Source organism: Salmo salar, chromosome ssa04 (assembly GCF_905237065.1).
Source record: "Salmo salar chromosome ssa04, Ssal_v3.1, whole genome shotgun sequence".
Lineage (NCBI taxonomy): Eukaryota > Metazoa > Chordata > Actinopteri > Salmoniformes > Salmonidae > Salmo > Salmo salar.
In genome coordinates this window covers 82,279,709-82,296,416 of record NC_059445.1, presented here as the reverse complement: position 1 = coordinate 82,296,416, position 16,708 = coordinate 82,279,709, and the positions used below count along the sequence as shown (strand labels likewise).

At 43.9% G+C, this 16,708-nt stretch overlaps 1 protein-coding gene across 1 annotated transcript in view; it reads right to left on the bottom strand.

The window, feature by feature from the left end:
• The window catches only part of tspoap1 (TSPO associated protein 1), a 228,614-nt gene that overhangs the window by 99,164 nt on the left and 112,742 nt on the right, over positions 1 to 16,708 (bottom strand). Inside the window, 4 exon segments of the mRNA XM_045717400.1 lie at positions 3,047 to 3,850; positions 6,100 to 6,261; positions 11,739 to 11,867; positions 16,145 to 16,252. Of these exon segments, the coding sequence (XP_045573356.1) occupies positions 3,047 to 3,850; positions 6,100 to 6,261; positions 11,739 to 11,867; positions 16,145 to 16,252 (1,203 nt within the window).

Below are 16,708 nucleotides of genomic sequence, written 5' to 3'. Positions count from 1 at the left end.
CAGAGCAGCCAAACTGATGCTGCTGCAGCAGTCTATGGTCAGAGCAGCCAAACTGACGCTGCTGCAGCAGTCTATGGTCATCGTTAACTCTGATGACATTCTCACTTGCTAATTTCAATAATAACACAACACATCTGGATACCCTAAACCTTAACCCAACTACAGTCCATAGTGTTAGGGTTATATTAATGTCCTGTATAGCCTAGCCACAGTCCTACAGTCCATAGTGTTAGGGTTATATTAATGTCTTGTATAGCCTAGCCACAGTCCTACAGTCCATAGTGTTAGGGTTATATTAATGTCCTGTATAGCCTAGCCACAGTCCTACAGTCCATAGTGTTAGGGTTATATTAATGTCCTGTATAGCCTAGCCACAGTCCTACAGTCCATAGTGTTAGGGTTATATTAATGTCCTGTATAGCCTAGCCACAGTCCTACAGTCCATAGTGTTAGGGTTATATTAATGTCTTGTATAGCCTAGCCACAGTCCTACAGTCCATAGTGTTAGGGTTATATTAATGTCCTGTATAGCCTAGCCACAGTCCTACAGTCCATAGTGTTAGGGTTATATTAATGTCCTGTATAGCCTAGCCACAGTCCTACAGTCCATAGTGTTAGGGTTATATTAATGTCCTGTATAGCCTAGCCACAGTCCTACAGTCCATAGTGTTAGGGTTATATTAATGTCTTGTATAGCCTAGCCACAGTCCTACAGTCCATAGTGTTAGTGTTATATTAATGTCCTGTATAGCCTAGCCACAGTCCTACAGTCCATAGTGTTAGGGTTATATTAATGTCTTGTATAGCCTAGCCACAGTCCTACAGTCCATAGTGTTAGGGTTATATTAATGTATTGTATAGCCTAGCCACAGTCCTACAGTCCATAGTGTTAGGGTTATATTAATGTCCTGTATAGCCTAGCCACAGTCCTACAGTCCATAGTGTTAGGGTTATATTCATGTCCTGTATAGCCTAGCCACAGTCCTACAGTCCATAGTGTTAGGGTTATATTAATGTCCTGTATAGCCTAGCCACAGTCCTACAGTCCACAAGGGGTATAGCACAAGGTTAACCGCACACACACAGAGCCACTGGGACCTAAACACACCAAAACACACCCTCACTAAATACAACCTACCCCCTTTCCAGTGATCTGTGGCAATGTCAAGATATCCCCAGCCCCCAATTATCCAAAGCAGGGTGAGACAGGGCAAGGCAGGGCAAAGCAGCTAGGAAAGTCTTTGGTTGGAGAGTCGGCTGGAGTCTTAACATTACCTACCATCCAAAACCCTCTCACCGCTACCACGGCAACAGAGAGAGGATTACTGGACTGTACCATTCTGTTGCTAGAGAGGGAATTAAAGTGCACAGCCATACAACATGGCCCCTTTCTGTGGCATTCGTGTGTGTGTGTGTGTGTGTGTGTGTGTGTGTGTGTGTGTGTGTGTGTGTGTCCCACAAATTACAGATTACCACAACCAGAATTCTCATCTAAGCTGCAAAGAGAGAAGTGAATTTTAACTCAGAAACTTTAGGTTGTCATATGCACATTTCTAAATACAATTTTTAATTATTATTATTATTTTCACCCCGTTTTTAGATGTCTCATCGCTCCAACTCCCCAACGGGTTCGGGAGAGGCGTGACCCGCCTAACCGCGCTCCTTAACACCCGCCAGCCAGCCGCATCAAAGTGTCGGAGGAAACACCGTTTGACTGGCAACTGGGGTCAGCCTGCAGGCACCCGGCCCACCACAAGGAGTCGCTAGAGTGCGATGAGCCAAGTAAAGCTCCCCCCCCCCGGCCAAACCCCTCCCCTAAACTGGATGACGTCATCATCCTGGGCTGGGTTGTGGCACAGCCCGGGAATGAACCCGGGTCTGTAGTAATGCCTCCAGCAGTAAAATGTATTGCCTTAGACCGCTGTGCCACTTGGGAGGCCCAAGATTTATTTATATTTTTAAATCAGTTTTATTTTATTAATTTGTATCTTAATGAGCCTGCAACCAAAATGTAAATATTTCCTGACGTGTTGTATATACTGGTGTTACGTCTAGGTGTAGTGGAGTGGAGTGAAGGTGAGGGAAAGAATCATTTCGAAGAACTCTTTAGTCATCAGTGTTGCAGAGAGAGCATGTGACTTGTGTCTCTTGATCTGGCCCAAATTCAAGACAGAGAATCATCTCATTATGTCCTCTGGCAGTCAGGCAGATTACTGTAGTCAGCACAGCACACATACCCATTATATAACAGCAGCTAATGCCAACGTAAACATACACTAAGCCAAGAAAAACCCCAGCGAACCAAATTCCAAATTAACAAATGCCAACCCACAGCACATAATCCTAACCGTCCTGCCTGACTGCAGGGCAGCAGTACCAGCTACAATACTAAGCACCCATCATACCACCCATTCATCCCTTGTAGTGAAGACACATGACCCGGTCCGTGTCTGTCAGTTAGCTTCTCAAATTTGGCCCTAAACACAGTGGGTCACATCACCGCTTGCACTGCCTTGCGCTGCCTTTTGGGAAATGCTACAGCGCTTGCTGTACTCATTCCAGAGCAGCTGGATGGTTTAAAATCTCAACATCTGGACGGCAATATGGAAAACTGGAGGCAATATGTGGTGTTTGGGGATAAATAGCACTTAGATGGACACTTTGATGGACAGCTGGTACTTCTAGGTTGTACGTATTTCTGGGGCTTGTAGTAATGTTTTATATTAGATACTAATGCCTGACATAAGGTGGGAACAAACCATTTGAAATATTAAAGATAATTTGAAAAGGTGGGCGTGGTTTGTGCATTTAGGAGTTTTCTAATTGGTTACAGTGCAACAGTGAAGCTCAATCAAGCACAGCTAAAGTATTTGAAATGATTTCAAATAGCTTTTGAACCCAGGTCTGTTGATTTGAGCTTGCCATTTCAGTTCTTATACCTCAGTCTGATGCAGTGCACTTTATCATCAATAGGGGGAAGTGTTGGGAGCTGGGCAGAGCAGCCTATGGCTGAGAGAGAGAGCAAATAGCTCCAATCCTTCCTTACCTTCTCCTCACTTTCCTCCTTTGTTCTGCAGGGCCTTTCGTGTCCATTGTGTTTCCTTCCGGAGGGGTCTTTACAGGAGGGATCTTTACAGGAGGTGTCTTTACAGGAGGTGACTCTGCAACAGGCGTCTTTAGAGGAGGTGTCTTTACAGGAGGCGTCTTTAGGGAAGGTGGCTATGGAGGAGGGGTCTTTACAGGAGGTGTCTTTAGAGGAGGTGGCTATGGAGGAGGTGACTTTAGGGGAGGTAACTCTGGAGTAGGTGTCTTTACAGGAGATGTCTTTAGAAGAGGTGTCTTTAGGGAAGGTGACTCTGGAGGAGGTAACTCTGGAGGAGGCGTCTTTACAGGAGGTGTCTTTAGAGGAGGTAACTCTGGAGGAGGCGTCTTTACAGGAGGTGTCTTTAGAGGAGGTGTCTTTAGAGGAGGTGACTCTGGAGGAGATGTCTTTAGGGGAGGTGACTCTGGAGGAGGTGTCTTTAGGGGAGGTGACTCTGGAGGAGGTGTCTTTACAGGAGGTGTCTTTAGAGGAGGTAACTCTGGAGGAGGCGTCTTTAGAGGAGGTGTCTTTAGAGGAGGTGACTCTGGAGGAGATGTCTTTAGGGGAGGTGTCTTTAGAGGAGGTGACTCTGGAGGAGGTGTCTTTAGGGGAGATAACTCTGGAGGAGGTGTCTTTATCGGAGGTGACTCTGGAGGAGATGACTCTGGAGGAGGAGATTGACAGTTGCCTCTGGAGCCTCAGCACCTCCTTCTGGGACTCTCTTAGCAGCCTCTCAAACTCCACCACGCCAGACGGGACTGGGGAGTCCTGCAACACACAGAGGTCAAAGATATTTCAACATACAAAAAATATATATTTGCCCCCTTTCAAATTTTCTCTATTTTTGCATATTTTTGACACTGAATGTTATCAGATCTTCAACCCAAAACCTAATATCAGATAAAGGAAACCGGAGTGAACAAATAACAAAACAATTTACATACTAATTTAATTTATTTCATGAACAAAGTTATGCAACACCCAATTCCCCTGTGTAAAAGTAATTGCCTCCTTACACTCAATGACTGGTTGTGCCACCTTTAGCTGAAATGACTCCACCCAAATGCTTCCTGTAGTTGTTGATCAGTCTCTCACTTCGCTGTGGAGGAATTATGTCCCACTCTTACATGTAGAACTGTTTTAACTCAGCGACATTTGTTGGGTTTTCAAACATGACATGCTCGTTTAAAGTCCTGTCACATCTCAAATGGGATTAGGTCTGGACTTTGACTAGGCCATTCAAAAAAATTCAAATTTGTTGCTTTTTAGCCATTTTCACGTAGACTTGATTGTGTGTTTTGGATCATTATCTTGCTGCATGACCCAGCTGTGCTTCAGCACACAGACAGATGGCCTGACATTCTCCTGTAGAATTCTCTGATACAGAGCATTCCTTCTATTTTAAGGCAAGTCGTCCAGGTCCTGAGGCAGCATAGCATCCCCAAACCATCACACTCCCACCACCATGCTTGACCGTTGGTATAAGGTTCTTACTGTGGAATGCAGTGTTTGGTTTTCACCAGACATAATGGGACCCATGTCATCCAAAAAGTTGACTCAAATTTGCCAAAAAAGCACCTGGAAGTACCTGGATGATCATCAAGACTCTTGGAAGAATGTTCCATGAAGAGATGAGTCAAAAGTATAACTTTATTGACGACATGTTATTCAGTATAAGGGGGAAATTACTTTTTCACACAGGGGCATTGGTTGTTACATAACTTTGTTTCTGAAATAATTAATGAAATTAAATAAGAATGTAATTGTTGTGTTATTTGTTCACTCAGGTTCTGGCGGGAAGCGAGCTGGAAAATCCTAGATGGCATTGTCTGCCGTTGTGCCCTTGTGCAAAGGGAGGTTGTAAACGCCTATTTTTAAATGATTCCTCCCTTTGCCTGTCTGTGACTAAGATCTCATTTTCCTGGACTAAACATCTGCTGGAGGTATTACCCCCAACAACAACTGCTTCACAGGCTAATATACATTACTGCTTGATAAAACTACCTATCATCAACTCAGTTCACCCTGGGATAATACTCCCAGCAGATGTTAAGTCCAGGAAAATTAGATGTTAGTCACAGACAGGCAAAGAGAGGAATAATACAAAAATAGGCGTTTCACAATCTCCCTCTTCTCACCACTGACATCTATCTACACATGTGCATCAGTACAGGCCAGTCACTAGTTCAGGCTTAGAGAGAGTTTATCCAGTCCAGCAGAGGGCAGAACCGAGGTATTATAGACCTTTGATGAGGTTGGTGAACAGGACTGACTACAATGGATGATACAGTGAACATTTAGTGGGCTGACTGCTCCTGTTAGATAATTGGGTTCTTACTGAAACGTTCAGTGCTTTGGATCAGTTTGAGCAAGGAGAGGAGCAGAAGCACCAATATTGATTACGTAATGAGTGACTAGTTATTTGAGATGCAAGGGGGATTTTTAGATCAGTGATTATGTAGTCACACATAACACACACACACTACCTCACATAACACACACACACTACCTCACGTAACACACAACACACCACCTCACATTACACACCCACACCACCTCACGTAACACACACACTACCTCACGTAACACACAACACACCACCTCACATAACACACCCACACACACTACCTCACATAACACACACACACTACCTCACATAACACACCCACTACCTCACATAACACACACACACTACCTCACATAACACACACACACTACCTCACATAACACACACACTACCTCACATAACACACACACTACCTCACATAACACACACACTACCTCACATAACACACACACACTACCTCACATAACACACACACTACCTCACATAACACACACACTAAAAAAAAATGTATGCATTCACTACTGTAAGTCGCTTTGGATAAGAGCGTCTGCTAAATGACTAAAATGTAAAATGTAATGTAGTCCATCTAAAACACGAACTTCTAGGTTGTTATTGAAAGACCGTGTTCAGGGGGCTGAATTGGCTGCTGCTGGGATATGGTATTGGGTACCTTGGCTGTGCCCAAGCGTGTCTCCAGCTCCCTACACTCCTGCTGCAGGGCGGCGATCTCCTTGTCCTTGGAGAGCAATGTGTCTGCGTGCTGTGCCAGGTCACGGGCTCGTTGACGGGCAAACGCCCGCTTGTACTGCTCCACCGGAGCTGGGGAATTCACCTAGACAAACGGGGAGGGGTTAGAGGTTAAGGGTCAACACAAAGAAGGACTGTTCATCACAAATACCCCAGTTCTGACTGGTCGTGTTCTCATGTTATATAGTGGATTTCTACCCCTTAACCCTTCCAGAAATTATTATATGTTTTAACCTGGCTACTTCCCTGCAGGCAAGTCATTCAAGGTTCCAACTCTCAGTAACAAAACATCTAAAAAAAAATCTACATTTTCAAATTGTTCTTTTTTTCCTCTAATACGGGACTATTAAAGGCCCAGTGAACTACTTTTGTGAAATGTATACAGTACCAGTCAAAAGCTTGGACACACCTACTCATTCAATTTTTAAATGTTTTTTTTTTTTTTTTACTATTTTCTACATTGTAGAATAATAGTGAAGAAATCAAAACTATGAAATAACACATATGGAATCATGTAGTAACCAACAAAGTGTTAAACAAATCAAAATATATTTAATATTTTAGATTCTTCAAATTAGCCACCCTTTGCCTTGATGACAGCTTTGCACACTCTTGGCATTCTCTCAACTAGCTTCATGAGGTAGTCATCTGGAATGCATTTCAATTAACAGGTGTGCCTTATTAAAAGTTAATTTGTGGAATTTCTTTCCTTCTTAATGCATTTGAGCCAATCAGTTGTGTTGTGACAAGGTAGGTGTGGTATACAGAAGATAGCCCTATTTGGTAAAATACCAACTCCATATTATGGCAAGAACAGCTCAAATAAGCTAAGAGAAACGACAGTCCATCATTACTTTAAGACAAGAAGGTCAGTCAATCTGTAAAATTTCAAGAACTTCTAAAGTTTCTTCAAATGAAGTTGCAAACACCACCGAGCGCTATGATGAAACTGACTCTCATGAGGACCGCCACAGGAAAGGAAGACCCAGAGTTACCTCTGCTGGAGAGAATAAGTTCATTAGAGTTACCAGCCTCAAAAATTGCAGACAAATAAATGCCAAATAAGAGTTGAAGTAACAGACACATCTCAACATCAACTGTTCAGAGGAGACTGCATGAATCAGGCCTTTGTGGTTGAATTGCTGAAAAGAAACCACTACTAAAGGACACCAATAATAAAAAGACTTTCTTGGGCAAAGAAACACGAGCAATGGACATTAGAATGGTGGAAATCTGTCCTTTGGTCTGATGAGTCCAAATTAGAGATTTTTGGTTCCAACCGCAGTGTCTTTGTGAGACGCAGAGTAGGTGAAAGGATGATCTCTGCATGTGTGGTTCCCACCATGAGGCATGGAGGAGGTGTTATGGTGTGGGGGTGCTCTGCTGGTGACACTGTCTGTGATTTATTTAGAATTCAAGGCACACTTAACCAGCATGGCTACCACAGCATTCTGCAGTGATATGCCATCCAATCTGGTTTGCACTTAGTTGGACTATCATTTGTTTTTCAACAGGACAATGACCCAACACACCTCCAGGCTGTGTAAGGGCTATTTGACCAAGAAGGAGAGTGATGGAGTGCTGCATCAGATGACCTGGCCTCCACAATCACCCAGCCTCAACCCAATTGAGATGGTTTGGGATATGTCGGACAGCAGAGTGAAGGAAAAGCATCCAATAAGTGCTCAGCATATGTGGGTAACTCCTTCAAGCCTGTTGGAAAAGCATTCCAGGTAATGCTGGTTGAGAGAATGCCAAGAGTGTGTAAAGCTGTCAAGGCAAAGTGTGGCTACTTTGAAGAATCTAAAAAAATATATATTTTGATTTGTTTAACACTTTTTTGGTTACTACATGAGTCCATATGTTATTTAATAGTTTTGATGTATTCATCACTATTATTCTACAATAAGAAAAACAAGAAAAACCCTTGAATGAGTAGGTGTGTCCAAACTTTTAAAACCTGTTAGGGACAGACGTTCCGCTAGCGGAACGCCTCACCAATATCCAATAGTATAGCGTGGCGCGAAATACAAACACCTAAAAAATGCTATAACTTCAATTTCTCAGACATATGACTATTTTACACCATTTTAAAGATACGACTCTCGTTAATCTAACCACACTGTCCGAATTTCGAAAGCAAAACCTTAGATTATGTCAGGAGAGTACCCTCCCAAAAATAATCACACAGCCATTTTCAAAGCAAGCATATATGTCACAAAAACCAAAACCACAGCTAAATGCAGCACTAACCTTTGATGATCTTCATCAGATGACACTCCTAGGACATTATGTTATACAATACATGTATGTTTTGTTCAATCAAGTTCATATTTATATCAAAAAACAGCTTTTTACATTAGCATGTGGTGCTCAGAACTAGCATACCCACCGAAAACTTCCGGTGAATTTACTAAATTACTCACGATAAATGTTGACAAAAAACATAACAATTATTTTAAGAATTATAGATACAGAAGTCCTTTATGCAATAGCAGGTGTCCGATTTTAAAATAGCTTTTCGGTGAAAGCACATTTTGCAATATTCTGAGTAGATAGCCCGGCCATCACGGCTAGCTATTTTGACACGCACCAAGTTTGGCACTCACCAAACTCAGATTTACTATAAGAAAAATTGGATTACCTTTGCTGTTCTTCGTCAGAATGCACTCCCAGGACTTCTACTTCAACAACAAATGTTGTTATGGTTCGAAATAATCCATAGTTATATTGAAATAGCTCCGTTTTGTTCGTGCGTTCAGGTAACTATCCGAAGGGTGACGCGCCAGCGCGTTTCGTGACAAAAAATGTCAAAATATTCCATTACCGTACTTCGAAGCATGTCAAACGCTGTTTAAAATAAATTTTTCTGCGATTTTTCTCGTAAAATAGTGATAATATTCCAACCGGGAGACGTTGTATCCATTCAAACAGTGAAAGAAAAAAATGGAGTCGTCTCGTGCACAAGCGCCTCAGTGTCATTGTCCTCAGAAGGACCACTCTCCAAAACCCCTGCTGTTTTTCGCCCAGAGACTGCAGAGCTATCATTCCACTTTCTGGCGCCTTCCTAGAGCCAGTGGAAGCCTTAGAAAATGTCACGTTACAGCAGAGATGCTGTATTTTTGATAGAGAGGCTACAGAAGGACAAGAAATGGTCAGACAGGACTTCTCAGGTTTTGGCCTGCCATATGAGTTCTGTTATATTCACAGACACCATTCAAACAGTTTTAGAAACTTTAGAGTGTTTTCTATCAAAATCTACTAATTATATTCATATTCTAGTTTCTGGGCAGGAGTAGTAACCAGATTAAATCGGGTACGTTTTTTTTATCCGGCCGTGAAAATACTGCCCCCTATCCCTAACAGGTTTTAACTGTCTCCGGGGACAAATTAGCTAGCAACAGAAAGATAGCTAAATATCCATGAATGTTTCATGTGTTTCGACCTGTCCTCAAATTAAGATAATTGGTATCATAGTTGGTTTTGGTATTTTAACTTGTGTGCCATGAACGTGTCTGGTGGGGATAGACAAAATCAACATAAGCACGCAGACGTGCGTTGCGGAGACGGATAGCTCAGCACGTAACTGTCATATCAAAGGGTTTTAATTAAATATCAAAGACAGTCTATAAATAACATTTAGGTCAGCCCTGTTCAAAAGTCAATTACAATAGAAGAAGAAATAGCTTTGGCGCTTTGAAAGATCTGTCTTGCTTCTCATTTGATGGCTGAGGCTTTACTATTGATTGTGCTGTGCTGCTCTAGGAAAAGGAGAAAGGGGTGGGGGAAGAGAGAGATAAGGGGAGAAAGAATGAGGGAGAGAGAGAGAGAAAGGGAGGTTGAGAGGGAGAGTGAGAGGAAGGTTGAGAGGGAGAAAGAGAGAGAAGGATAGAGAGAGGGAGGGCGAGAGAGAGAGAGGGATAGAGAGAGGGAGGGTGAGAGGAAGAACGAGAGAAAGAGGGTTAGAGAGAGGGAGGGTGAGACGGAGAGCGAGAGGGAGGTTGAGAGGAAGAAAGAGAAAGAGGGCTAGAGAGAGGAAGATTGAGAGGGAGAAAGAGGGCTAGAGAGAGGGAGAGGGTATTTCTCAGGCTGGTGAACAGGTGCTGTGTGGAATACTGAGGCAGCCAATGGGCTGGTCGCGGGCCTGGTGGCCTGGATAGAGACAGGAGGTTGTACAAATGTGGCTGATTAGCCCAGACCTGGTGGAGGGGTAAGGGAATGGCTGATTAGCCCAGTCCTGGTGGAGGGGTAAGGGAGAGGCTTATTAGCCCAGACCTGGTGGAGGGGTAAGGGAGTGGCTGATTAGCCCAGACCTGGTGGAGGGGTAAGGGAATGGCTGATTAGCCCAGTCCTGGTAGAGGGGTAAGGGAGTGGCTGATTAGCCCAGACCTGGTAGAGGGGTAAGGGAGAGGCTGATTAGCCCAGACCTGGTGGAGGGGAAAGAGAGTGGCTGATTAGCCCAGACCTGGTGGAGGGGAAAGGGAGTGGCTGATTAGCCCAGTCCTGGTGGAGGGGTAAGGGAGAGGCTGATTAGCCCAGACCTGGTGGAGGGGAAAGAGAGTGGCTGATTAGCCCAGACCTGGTGGAGGGGAAAGGGAGTGGCTGATTAGCCCAGACCTGGTGGAGGGGTAAGGGAGTGGCTGATTAGCCCAAACCTGATGGAGGGTAAGGGAATGGCTGATTAGCCCAGACCTGGTGGAGGGGTAAAGTGTGCTCTCCCAGTAAAGTTATTTTGAAATCTGTCAATGCGTGATTGCATTCAGGAGATGTTAATCTGTAATTCTTTGAATAACAGTTTAATATTTTATCAACGTTTACAATGAGTATTTTTGTAAATTCACCGGCAGTTTTGGGGGAGATACATTTTCTGAACGTCACGCGCCGATGTAAAATGCTGTTTTTGGATATAAATATGAACTCGATAGAACACAAAATGCATGTATTGTCTAACATAATGTCCTAGGAGTGTCATCTGATGAAGATTGTCAAAGGTTAGTGCATAATCTTAGCTGGTTTTCTGCTTTTGGTGACGCCTGTCCTTGCATTGAAAATGGCTGTGTGTAATTTTTTGTCTATGTACTCTCCTAACATAATCTAACTTTATGCTTTCGCAGTAAAGCCTCTTTGAAATCGGACAATGTGGTTGGATTAAGGAGATGTTTATCTTTCAAATGGTGTAAAATAGTTGATTGTTTGAGAAATTGAAATTATTCGATTTTTGCTGTTTTGAATTTCGCGCCATGTATCTTGTCAAGCAATCCCGTTACCGGGATAAGAACAGGAAGGGGTGGCCCCAACAGGTTATTAACAATATTGGCAGGCCAATCATATAGCCAATATGCTGTGATAATGTATTAGGCCAACTGCCCAAACCTCATTCCTACAAAACTGTTTGTGTCAGGTTAATGTAAAAAATAAATCTGAGCAGTAGATCTAAGCTTGCTTGTTGACTGCGAAAGTGATCTTGACTCAGAAAAGGTTGGTGACCACTGGTCTAGACTGTATGTGTAAAGAGTAAGACACTAGAGTCTAGACTATATCTGTAGAGTAGGTGTAGTGTACCACTTTGAGGTTAGCTTCCTGTAGTTTGTGTGCTCTGTCCTCCAGCCTCCTAGCGATGACAGCCAGCTCTATGTTCTTCCTCCTCAAACGCTTCACCTTCTCCTCCGTCTCTGGGGCGCTGCTCTTCCGCTGGATAAAGAGAGAGATCAGTGGAGGCTGCTGAGGGGAGGACGACTCATAATAATGGCTGGAACGGAGCGAATGGAATGGCGTCAAACACATGGAAACCATGTGTTTGGTGGATTTGATACCATTCCATTTAATTCTGCTCCCGCCGTTACCATGAGCCCGTCCTCCCCAATTAAGGTGCCACCAACACCATGTGAGAGAGATATATTAAAACCCTCCTCCACGTGCCTGCAGATCTGACTGACGTAGCCAGGACAAGACAGGTGTTGTGAGAACAGGACCAAAATAGTACAGTAGCTGAAACTGAAGAGAGGGGCTCAAAAGACAAAGATAAAAGCTAGTTCTGGTTTTAAGTCTACTCCACGGCTCTGGAAACTTTTTCCCAAAACCCTTGGAACTTGGTCTTTTGTGAGGGCAATTCCACTGTAACAGAGTGACGCTGAGATTACCATCTTTCCCTTTAAAATGTGTGTCAAACAAAAAACTATGATTACAAAGTTAAACAACTCTAATTCCACAGAACATTTGACAAAAACAGCTCAAAGTTTGGTAACTGAAAGGCGGTTTGTGCCGTCATTCTGTTAACAAACTTTGTGTCTGCACTGTTCAAGTAAATGTGCTTTTGTACAATGTTCAGTGGAAATTGTTAAAAGTAGTCCTTGAGCATAGAGTTATGGTTTGCAATCATAGTTTTTTTGTGTGACATACATTTTAAGGCCAGGCAACACACCCTAATAGGGATTTTTGTTCCACTTAATTACAACTTTTACCAGTTGAATGTAGACACAAAAATACTTATTTTTTTGTATAAACATTTCATAAGTACTTTTTTAAATGTACAAATGAAGCAATACCTCATTAATTACATATTTGCATACCAGGCAAATTCATTTTTCCTAACACTGGCTAAAGTAAATATTTTAATTTAATTTTGTTAAGACATGCAGGACCGGACTTGTCCAGAGCAGATTGTGGATAATTACTATTTTCATCTTTCTATCTGTGAATTACTAAATAATTTTTTTGGCGACATTTTCCCCCTAAATAAGTTCTTGAAATTAAAAAATGAAATTAACATATCAACAATTCCCTCTGGGAGAAAATACAGTGCATTTGGAAAGTATTCAGACCCCTTGACCTTATCCACATTTTGTTAGGTTACAGCCTTATTCTAAAATTGATTAAATAGTTTTTTTCCTCATCAATCTACACACAATACCCCATAATGACAAAGCAAAAACAGGTTCAGACATTTTTGCTAATTTATTTTTAAAAAACCATCAAATTGACATAAATATTCAGATCCTTTAATCAGTACTTTGTTGAAGCACCATTGGCAGCGATTACAGCCTCAAGTCTTCTTGGATATGACGCTACAAGCTTGGCACACCAGTATTTGGGGAGATTCTGCCATTCTTCTCTGCAGATCCTCTCAGGCCCAGTCAGGTTGGATGGGGAGCGTTGCTGCACAGCTATTTTCAGGTCTCTCCAGAGAGGTTAGATCGGGTTGAAGTCCAGGCTCTGGTTGGGACACTCAAGGACATTCAGAGACTTGTCCCGAAGCCAATTCTGAGTTGTCTTGGCTGTGTGCTTATTGGTCGTTGTCCTGTTGGATGGTGAACCTTCACCCCAGTCTGAGGTCCTGAGTGCTCTGGAGCAGGTTTTCATCAAGGATCTCTCTGTACTTTGCTCCGTTCATCGTTGCCTCGATCCTGACTCGTCTCCCAGTCCCTGCCGCTGAAAAACATGCCCACAGCATGATGCTTCCACCACCAAGCTTCACCGTAGGGATGGTGCCAGGTTTCCTCTAGATGTGGCGCTTGGCTTTCAGGCCAAAGAGTTCAATCTTGGTTTCATCAGACCAGAGAATCTTGATTCTCATGGTCTGAGAGTCTTTAGGTGCCTTTTGGCAAACTCCAGTTGGTCTGTCATGTGCCTTTACTGAGGAGTGGCTTCCGTCTGGCCATTGTACCATAACGGCCTTATTGGTGGAGTGCTGCAGAGATGGTTGTCCTTCTGGAAGGTTCTCCCATCTCCACAGAGGAACTCTAGAGCACTGTCAGTGTGAACATCGGTTCTTGGTCACCTCCCTGACCAAGGCCCTTCTCAACAGATTTCTCAGTTTTGCCAGCTCAAGGAAGACTCTTCTTGGCTTTTATTTGCTCTGACATGCACTGTCAACTGTGAGACCTTATATAGACAAGTGTGTGCCTTTACAAATCATGTCCAATCAATTTAATTTACCAGACGAAACATCTCAAGGATGATCAATGGAAACAGGATGCACCCGAGCTCAATTTCAAGTCTCATAACAAAGGGTAAATAAGGTATTTCATTGTTTAAATATTTTATGAATTTGCTAAAATTTCTAAAAACCTGTTTTTGCTTTGTCGTTATGGGGTATTGTTTGTAGATTGCTGAGGAAATTGTTTTATTTAATCCATTTTAGAATAAGGTTGTAACGTAACAAAATGTGGAAAAAGTCGAGGGGTCTGAATACTTTCCGAATGCTCTGTATCTAAAGGCATTTGCAGACTGTACAATTTTAGCAGTTTTAGGCCACGATTTTGACATCCCAGACAAAATGTCCAGGTTGTTGGCAAATTCTTTGGTCGTAAATGATTGTCGGACGTCTTGGCTGGTTCAGTGTGACAGGGTCCAGGTCTGTTGGTTCAGGGTCCAGGTCTGTTGGTTCAGTGTGACAGGGTCCAGGTCTGTTGGTTCAGTGTGACAGGGTCCAGGTCTGTTGGTTCAGTGTGACAGGGTCCAGGTCTGTTGGTTCAGTGTGACAGGGTCCAGGTCTGTTGGTTCAGGGTCCAGGTCTGTTGGTTCAGGGTCCAGGTCTGCTGGTTCAGTGTGACAGGGTCCAGGTCTGTTGGTTCAGGGTCCAGGTCTGCTGGTTCAGTGTGACAGGGTCCAGGTCTGCTGGTTCAGTGTGACAGGGTCCAGGTCTGTTGGTTCAGGGTCCAGGTCTGTTGGTTCAGTGTGACAGGGTCCAGGTCTGTTGGTTCAGGGTCCAGGTCTGTTGGTTCAGGGTCCAGGTCTGCTGGTTCAGTGTGACAGGGTCCAGGTCTGTTGGTTCAGGGTCCAGGTCTGCTGGTTCAGTGTGACAGGGTCCAGGTCTGCTGGTTCAGTGTGACAGGGTCCAGGTCTGTTGGTTCAGGGTCCAGGTCTGTTGGTTCAGTGTGACAGGGTCCAGGTCTGTTGGTTCAGTGTGACAGGGTCCAGGTCTGTTGGTTCAGTGTGACAGGGTCTAGGCCTGCTGATTAAGTTCTGCTACATGCGGTCATGGGCTCTGACAAAGTTCTAGCAGTATCAGAATTGTTTTGCCTTTATCATGTGGGGCTGGGGTTACGAGCCTCGTGGGGCTGGGGTTACGAGCCTCGTGGGGCTGGGTTACGAGCCGCGTGGGGCTGGTGTTACGAGCCTCGTGGGGCTGGTGTTACGAGCCTCGTGGGGCTGGTGTTACGAGCCTCGTGGGGCTGGTGTTACGAGCCTCGTGGGGCTGGGGTTACGAGCCTCGTGGGGCTGGTGTTACGAGCCTCGTGGGGCTGGTGTTACGAGCCTCGTGGGGCTGGTGTTACGAGCCTCGTGGGGCTGGGGTTACGAGCCTCGTGGGGCTGGGGTTACGAGCCTCGTGGGGCTGGGGTTACGAGCCTCGTGGGGCTGGGGTTACGAGCCTCGTGGGGCTGGTGTTACGAGCCACGTGGGGCTGGTGTTACGAGCCTCGTGGGGCTGGTGTTACGAGCCTCGTGGGGCTGGGGTTACGAGCCTCGTGGGGCTGGTGTTATGAGTTACCTGATGGTAATTGACCAATAGGAACACAGCCGGCACTGAGTACGCAGTCAATAATACGATAATATTATAATAAACAATAATACAATTGTGAATAGTCAGATTAATATAATTGTTTGATTTAAACATTTATCCTACATGCTGTGCAAGAAGAACGATTTCCCTAATAATATGTTTACATGACATCTGAAATCAAGCTACATGACGTCGCTCTGATAAATGCAGAAAATCGGCAATAAAAATATACTTTTTTAACATTTTCTAATATTAATGGACTAAAATATCACAAAATTGATAGGTAGATGCAAAAATACCTTTTCACCACGTGGTGCCTGGCCTTAATGTGAATAATCTGAGTCTCAGCATTGTGGAATTGCCCTGTGTTAAACTCAGTAGAGTAGTCCAGTCCTCTAGCTCCCTCCTGTAGACAGTTAGTCCAGTCTTAGTCTAGTCTAGGCCCTCCATAGAGTTAAGTGTTTTACCAGGAGGCTGTTCTCCTCTCTCAGGTGGTTGCAGGTCTTCTCCATCTCATCCAGAGCTCGCAGCAGCTCTGAGTTCTGACGCACCAGGAAGCCATAGTCAGTGCCATTCTGGAACACAGAGACAGAACACAACGTATCAACTCTAGAACCCATAGTCAGTGCCATTCTGGAACACAGAGACAGAACACAACGTATCAACTCTAGAACCTATAGTCAGTGCCATTCTGGAACACAGAGACAGAACACAACGTATCAACTCTAGAACCTATAGTCAGTGCCATTCTGGAACACAGAGACAGAACACAACGTATCAACTCTAGAACCTATAGTCAGTGCCATTCTGGAACACAGAGACAGAACACAACGTATCAACTCTAGAACCTATAGTCAGTGCCAGTCTGGAACACAGAGACAGAACACAACGTATCAACTCTAGAACCCATAGTCAGTGCCATTCTGGAACACAGAGACAGAACACAACGTATCAACTCTAGAACCCATAGTCAGTGCCAGTCTGGAACACAGAGACAGAACACAACGTATCAACTCTAGAACCTATAGTCA